Here is a 7,975-nt window from a genome sequence, read left to right as displayed (position 1 = left end):
AAAAAAAAAATAAAAATAAGGGCTCGTCCGGGATTTGAACCCGGGACCTCTCGCACCCTAAGCGAGAATCATACCCCTAGACCAACGAGCCGTATGCTCGTAACGATGTAAATATAAGATATCAAACTTTAATGTACGATAATTATGCATGACTAACACAATAAACACACGCACACACGCACAAGGCGTTATCTATGTTATTAACTGCGCGATAATTCTCGGTGCGTGGCATATGTTCAACATGGCGGGCTACAGTCAGCAAGACTTCAATAGGAGTGCGTTGACACTCGATAACGGACGGGTAAACGTAATTGTTTTACAATTTTAATTGCACACAATAACATTTTATCGATGCGCACGTCATGATACACTTTGATTGTTAACGCTACCAATCTACGTTTTTTGGCTGTACTCTTTTACACTTTTCGTTATTATAATAAATGGAGTTCGATATATAATACGCAGTCAAAAAATATGCAAAAAAAGAGAAACGTGAAGAAAATGTAGAAAGTACAATCAGAAAGAATAAATCCTATATTTATAGAAATAATTTGTAGCAATTATATTTCTTTTTTTATGCAGTTAATGTATGTGAATCACTTGCGTGCTATAAAAAGCGTATCAAAAATCGTACATTTTTTTTTGTAAATGTAAATGTCTTGATTTCTAAAGTTGATTTTCCTTAAACAAATATTTAATGAGAAGAGATCACTGATGACAGCATTTTAATTTTTAATATTAAATATCTTTATGTAAGTTAAGTCCCGTATAAAAAGATACTAGTAGTGTTACTGCTACTAAGTGATATTTAATGATGTCACTGTTGGTATCAATAGTATCACTGATACGTTATAGTATCACTGCTGAGCCAGTAGTGTTATTACTGTAGTAGTATATGACGACATATGACATATAATATAGAACTATTTTTAGTAATGATAATATTTGGTAATAAAAAATTTACTAGAATAAAAAATACACATATATCACTAGAGCAATTAGTATTATTTCAGCTAGTAGAAATAATATTTTACAGTATTATTAAAATCAAGTTATTATCATAGATATTCTTCATTTGTACTACATTATAATTATATTTAACATTAATTATTTTTTTATACGTATTCCGTCTCTTTCATCTTTGACCAGATATGTTACAACTATACGTCCATTAGCATCGTAGATGTTCATGGTTCTTCAAAGGAGTTCTCGTACGATGCAGAAGTCAAGCATGCTAAGTGAAGGTACAGATTCGAGAGGGTGATGAGAGCATCATAAAATTAGTTCTCGAATTCATAAAGGAAACTTTGTTTTTTTTCAATTACAATTTTGTCGTGTATCCCCTGAAATATGATGCTAATCAATAATACTTATTTTTACAATAAAATTTTAGTAAAATTTTAATAAAATTTTCTACTATTAAATTTTTGCTACTATTACACTACTAGTGACACTACGTGTTAAAATTTATTTATTGCACTAGTAGTATATTTTTATACGGGATTATAAATCAGAATTATATAAAATTCTTTTAAATTTAAATTTATTTATTAAATTAAAAATAATAAGAATTTGTAATTTTTTGCAATTAAATTTTTAAGCGACTGAAATTTGATGAAAATAATTTGAAGAAAATAATTTTAAAAAATGTTATTTATTTTGTAAATAAATCTATTTGATAATTTATCTTATAAAATGCAGATTTTTGAAAGTAATTGCAATTTTTTCCATATTCTTCATTTTCTTTATACGCACACATTCGTATTACTATTTTTAATAATATATTTTTCTTACTTTCGTATTTATAATCGACAACTTAGGCATGGTATACGGGGCAAAGAGCAGAAAAGATTCCTAATGGTTTGATGAGAGTCGTTGGTCACGATTGTCTCGGTTTAGATCTTTCTTATAACGAATTGTCAACTATTTCTGGTATAAAGGATTTTGAGCAGCTTCAGGAATTAATCTTGGACAATAACAAACTCGACAATCTCAAAACGCTACCTCATATGCCGACTTTGACCACTTTGAGTCTTAACAATAATAAGGTGCTCTACTTAAGAAAATATTTAAAAAAGTAATGAAATTCTTATGAAGATTATGTTTCAAAAAAGATTTATGAAACTTCATACAAAAAATTACTAACAATATTTAGTTTTTAAGTTATTTCTAATTCTTTTATTAATTTCTTTAACACGCTATTTATTATTAGGGACTCTTAGAATTTTTTTATATAGAAGTGAAATAATAAACTTCGTTTCTAGATATTCAATATCGATAAAGCTCTTGATAAAATACGAGAATGTTGTCCCAACGTGGAGTACGTGAGTCTTCTTGGCAATCCCGGTTGCCCTGATCAATTGACCAATCCGACGTCTACCGATGAAGATGATTACGAGCGTTACAGGCTATACGCTATCCACATTTTACCTCCGAGTCTTCGCTTTCTAGACTCCCGAAGAGTCACTCAGCAGGAGAAATCAAATGCTAACACTCGCGGCAGATATTCCAAGACGATCAAGCTCGTCCCTGAATTGATTCGCAAGTACGTACCCAGATCAACCCAAACCAAAAATAATGAATTTGATGACATATACTTCAACATCCATTACACACCCTTGCCGAGTACGATGCGTAATCCTCAGGATCACAAAGGTACGTATAGCAATCAAATTAAATAATAAAATAAATTGTATAATTGGAAATTATTTTAAAACATTTTTGATATTGACTTTTACTTCTTAAAATTGTTCATTATATAAACAAATATAATAAATAAATATATAGTAAATATAATACTAGTAATACATTTTTTTCCAGGTATATATGGTAAATGTAAATATCGATATTCTGGCAAGAATTCAGAAGGCAACAGGTTCATTTCGAACAAGGATCTTTAATCGAGAATTGCATATATATTTCTAAGTGTGGCCTTAAAATATTTTCTAGTCAGATATGATTGATATTAATGAAACATTATCAACACAAAATTCTTTTCATAGATCAATAAGCTCCATTGCTCCGATTAATTGTATTAACAATATTAATGATAAAGACATACATAAAGATTTACATATACTACAGAAACATACATATATCAAAAGTTATATTATAATAAAAGTTACATTTTGATATCAGTAATTATTATGTTTTAATATAGATTATAATTAATTACTTTAAAATGGACACATCTAAATAAATAACGCATAGCTCATAAAAAATATATTTAAAAGCTTACGATATATAGTTTAAAAAAACATTGCAAAATATTTTTTTTAAATGCTCTTAAAAATAAAATAAAAAGTATAAAATTATATAAAATGAAATTGTTTGATTAATTATATATATGATTATATATCTTTTTATATTATGATGATTTGTATTTTTTATTTTTTTAGATGAATTTTATCACTATTCAATATATCGATTTAAGTTTCTTTCACTTGCAAGACTGATATGATTTCTCTCGATAAGTATCTGATTTACGTTTATAACTTCTTATATAGGCATTTATATTTTTACAATAAATAAATTATGCGAAATATACGAGTAAACGTATAAAACTTTTATTATCATGTACACCGACGAGCGACATATAAATAAATGTCTGTTTCTCTAAGTTTTTAACATTACATTTCATAACATTAAATGCTAAGTGAACTAACATACGTAAAATAACTTGGAGGCTCTATCGGGGTAGAAAACGCAATGGGTTATCGTAATAAAATCCTCGATTCTCTATTGGTCCGTAAATGCGCACGACATACAATTATCGTAACGACACTAAATTTAGTATTTCAGGAATATCGAAATCTTATATAACTACGCATATCTCAAAATTTATATTAATTTAAGACACATATATTGATCCTACGAAGGATAGTTGAATTAAAAAAGAATTCTCACAGAAATATGATTTTATTAAATTTACGACTTCGATAAACTTACTCTTCCTACGGAAATTCGGCGCTTCGGTTTTCTAAATTTTATCTTTGTTAAATATGTATTTACATTTTTATTTTATTTAAGTTTCTCTCAGAATATGAATCAATTTCGTTTTAAAAAATTATATTCGAATTTCTTGACTTAAACATAACTTTCTTTGATTAGAATAAAAATTCGAGAATTATTAAATAAATTTCTTATTTGAAAGATCAATTGCACTTAAAAAAAAAAAATTATTTTCATAATTGAAATTTTTTAATTCATCTATCTTTAGCTCAAGGAGCTTACACATCACACAAATCTCTACGTAACGTTAAAGGCAGTTTCACAGTTCCCTTTCGTTAACCCTGTTTTAGGAAGAGAGACAGAGAGTCTTAAAGATAATTACAACGACTTACGATGTTATACTCATAAATAATCGAAGGTATAATAAATCAGTTAAGTACGAGTTCATTAATTCGAACCTTCGATTTATCCTTGAACCTTCGAGAGTCGTCGAACATTTATAACACGATCTAGCGGTGCATCTAGCGCTAAATGCGTAATTGATTGTACCAAATATTATATTAATATTGGATCAGAACATTTGCATTTAACGCTAAATGAACGATATAAAAACAAATCGCCGCTGAATGCACACCGCGAATACGAGCCTTTACAATCGTCCTGAAATTCCCGGAGGAAAAGCTTCTTTAATTTTGGAAATATAATTATGAATGGCGAGTTTCCTTCGGGAATTTCAGCGACGACGGATTCGATGCTTGCATATATATGTATACATATAAATATAACATCTACAAGAATGCGTTTTCGTTTATGTTGCTCGAGGAAGCGGTCGTATTTAAATCCCTTAAATACACCGTTCCATCATTCGCTCGTTCGTTCGTTCGTTCGTTCACTCGAGAGACTCGCTCGTTCCTACTATATTGTTACATTGGAAGCATCTTTCTCTCCAAGAAAGGAAAGTGTCCACAACGTTGTTCAGACGTTCCAAACGCTGAGTTTTTGATCATGTCTCGTCCGATTTATTTAAGTAAATGAAGAGAAGCGAATGAATGAAGGAAGCGTATCCTACTTTTATAAAAGACCTGAGTTCTCTATCATTTATGAATTATTATCACCGTTACAACTTCTCATTTCTCGGTGAAAATCCATTGTGGATTATATGATGTCTTACACGATATTAATCAAATTTTAAAATTCATAATCTTAAAATGTAAAAATATAACTGCGGCCCCGTCATTCATTTGCTTCTTACAAAATTTCTTACGTTTGTAATAATAAATGTAATACTATTACAATCTTTGCAGTAATTATGGACTAAGAGCACGTTTTTGTAAAGTTTAAAAACGTTAAACTATCATTCGTGCCGTTAGATTAATTTTTCGGACTTTTTTTGGTGAGGTAGAATTTCGCGAAATTACGAAATATTTCGTGATTCAACGTTTGGAACTCAACGAGAGTTTATTCGTCGTTTCTTCGTTAACCGCAAAGAGCGCACATATATACGCGTACATGTGGATACTAATAATCATCTTGCCAATTGTTTTGGACGGACGCCCTTTTGCTTTCATCTCATTTCGGACGTTACAAAAACCTGACAATATTCTTTTAAGAATCTTCGATGCTTTATAATATTGCACGAATTTTAATGACTTATACAATTTATACATTCAACTGAGATTTTTTTTCTAATCACAATTAAAAGCGAAAAGAAAGAATTGAGACGCAAAGACGTAGCTTTCAAAAAAACAAATAAAATATACTTCGCTTTGTCCTATTATACAATTACTGATATATAGCTATAATAATAAAAAAATATTTTTTAGAGAAAGAATTGCAATAACATTAAATTTAAATAAATTGTAATATAATTTTATCTTGAAAAATATTAAAGAAATTTATTACAATATGAATTCGCCACAACATTTAATATTTGGCACGTCAATTGTATCAATGTTATGTTGTTACGAATCGTAACTTTGGGTAAAAGAAAATATGTTGAAAAGTAAAAATTAGAAATTTAAAAAACGATACGTTTACAATATATTTTCTAGTAAGCAGAAATATTTTACTTATATTTTAAAACACACTTCAAATATATTTCGTATTTTCTTAGTGAGAGTGTGCACTTTTTATTTTTGCAAATATTTTAGCATATACCACATACACATATCCTTTCTTCTCTTCTAAATCATTAAATTTTATCATTTTATCGGATAAATACAAAATAATGAAAATGATTGTTACATTTTTTTGAATAGCCAAAGCGAAGCAGCCAATAAAATAAGAATAAGAATCTATTTTTAAAAAAATTTATAGAAGCAAGCATCTTTTGCAACGTGTTCATTATAAATTATATTGAAAGGTTTACGAGAGAATTTTACGTAGAAAACACGATTTATATAAAAATTAATAACGGGCAACGTAGAAATAAGAATGGATAGGGAACTGAAAATAATTTAATGCGTACTGTTAATATGAAGCTCGGAACCGATAGTGATATTTCATCAGTCCAGGCTAATCTAGTAAACGATTTTTACGATTGACGGGAATTTTGCAGAGAATTTTTGCCTACATCCACTCAGGAAGATTAGACGAGTTCACGTCGCTTCCGAAGGCACTGATTCTTCGTTCGCAAATATTTAAGATCACGTCCGTCGTAAGCGCGACACTTTTAGAGCTATGTACAATCAACTTGAACTAAATTGGCGAACCGTTCCTCTCTCGGAAACAAGAACTGGAGAGAGTGCGCGACATTATCACGTTGCTGCTTTTAAGTACCGTTGTTCTTCCCGTGATTGTGCAAGTTCGGCCTTAATGTCACTGCGCCCTCGACCCAGAAATTTGGCCTTTCGAGCATGTTCTGCCAGAGAGACAACTCGCGGCCGGTCGCATCCATCCAATCCACCGATTTCCCATAATGTTTGCCTGAAATGGATATTTGCGCTTATATTATTATCAAAAAGAAATATCTTTGTCAAATTTTTAGAACACCGAACCAATCAATTTAGAACTAAAAATTAAGGAAAATGATTTTATTAATTAAATTTTCTCCGATTAGATTTCGAGAAGTTATTATTTCTCCTTTCTGTATGACAAGATATACAATTAATAAATTCAATTTGATAAGGGGAGCTTAAGCCTAAAGCTGTCTATATTACCGATTAAATCATAATTTTTGTATAATAATTACTTTTTCCTCTTTTACAGATTTAAAAATTCTTTTCCAGGATTAGAATATATGCGTTAATACGTGTCTATGAGGTGGAGTTAATGTTAAGAACGATAAAAAATTTTTCTTAAGATTTTAATTTTGAAATTTTTTATCGTTTTCGGAGTAAATTCCATCTTGCAAAGCACGTAATTTCGTTTTAAGAGAAATATTTTTTCTAGGCTTTGAATCTTAATTCCACAAACTCAGTATTATTCGTTCAAGCAATCTGAATCCCGCCTTACGCTTATTTTCAACTTACAAACTGTAAAACTTTTATATCAAGCAAATGTTAATCTCAGATGACAATTGTACGTGCCAAAAAAATTGAATTTTTTAATTTTTTTTTATTTTCTCGTGAAATTGTGTTTTGCGGGATTTTTTAAATGTATTCTTCAATTCTGTAAAAAAAATTGTGCAATTTATGAAGCCAATTCGAAGATTTTTCCTAAAACGTAATCGTGATAAACAGGCCGACTTTAGAATTCCCTTAAGAAAATAAATAATCTCAATATATGTATACACAATTTAAAGTAATAATTGTATATAAATACCCGTGCCAAGATTAAATCGAACGCCGCCAAGGAATTCGTTGCTAGCAATTCGGTCATGGTCCCAGACTGTCAATTCTAATCCGCGTTCCGCCAGTTCTTGTAAACTAACATCCTTATAGATGAACGTATGACCCCAAACTGGTGAGCCGCCAGACCTACGAACGACGCCGGTCTTTTGCTTACCAGATCGTCCTTTGTCGGGAAGCAAATAACTGAAAGAAATTGCAATTTGAAACAATGCAGGTGATGTAAGAATTTTTTC

General features: G+C 29.9%; 2 protein-coding genes and 1 non-coding gene across 4 annotated transcripts in view; 1 reads left to right on the top strand and 2 right to left on the bottom strand.

The window, feature by feature from the left end:
- The first annotated feature begins 6 nt into the window (after positions 1-6).
- Positions 7-2,971, top strand: LOC108749605 (leucine-rich repeat-containing protein C10orf11). Of its 2 annotated transcripts, none has more exons than XM_018488400.1 (4): positions 7-301; positions 1,821-2,048; positions 2,265-2,655; positions 2,821-2,971. In XM_018488400.1, exons 1-4 carry the CDS (start codon positions 149-151, stop codon positions 2,898-2,900), a joined length of 852 nt encoding a protein of 283 aa, XP_018343902.1. In that variant the 5' UTR covers positions 7-148; the 3' UTR covers positions 2,901-2,971. The 2 variants fall into 2 exon arrangements, with proteins under 2 accessions (XP_018343902.1, XP_018343901.1); XM_018488399.1 differs by having other exon boundaries at positions 7-307.
- Positions 20-91, bottom strand: Trnap-agg. The gene has a single exon. It is a non-coding gene; the product is annotated as a tRNA-Pro (tRNA).
- A 3,324-nt stretch (positions 2,972-6,295) lies between the features above and the next one.
- LOC108749609 overlaps positions 6,296-7,975 on the bottom strand; it is a 56,932-nt gene continuing 55,252 nt past the window's right edge. Inside the window, exons 17-18 of the mRNA XM_018488408.1 lie at positions 7,714-7,925; positions 6,296-6,876 (exon numbers count right to left, since the gene is read on the bottom strand). Of these exons, the coding sequence (XP_018343910.1) occupies positions 6,722-6,876; positions 7,714-7,925 (367 nt within the window). The 3' untranslated portion in view covers positions 6,296-6,721. The remainder of the gene's footprint in view (positions 6,877-7,713; positions 7,926-7,975) is intronic.

Source organism: Trachymyrmex septentrionalis, unplaced genomic scaffold (assembly GCF_001594115.1).
Source record: "Trachymyrmex septentrionalis isolate Tsep2-gDNA-1 unplaced genomic scaffold, Tsep1.0 scaffold305, whole genome shotgun sequence".
Taxonomy (NCBI): Eukaryota; Metazoa; Arthropoda; class Insecta; order Hymenoptera; family Formicidae; genus Trachymyrmex; species Trachymyrmex septentrionalis.
The sequence above is the reverse complement of the archived record's forward strand: the minus strand, read 5'-3'. Positions and strand labels throughout refer to the sequence as shown.

What these genes read in the sequence shown, in the direction of transcription:
- LOC108749605 (XM_018488399.1), top strand. Translation starts at nt 149, where the DNA reads ATGACTAACACAATAAACACACGCACACACGCACAAGGCGTTATCTAT. An exon ending in TGAGTCTTAACAATAATAAG is followed by an intron (nt 2,049 to 2,264) that starts GTGCTCTACTTA and finishes CTTCGTTTCTAG; the next exon opens with ATATTCAATATCGATAAAGC. An exon ending in TAATCCTCAGGATCACAAAG is followed by an intron (nt 2,656 to 2,820) that starts GTACGTATAGCA and finishes ATTTTTTTCCAG; the next exon opens with GTATATATGGTAAATGTAAA.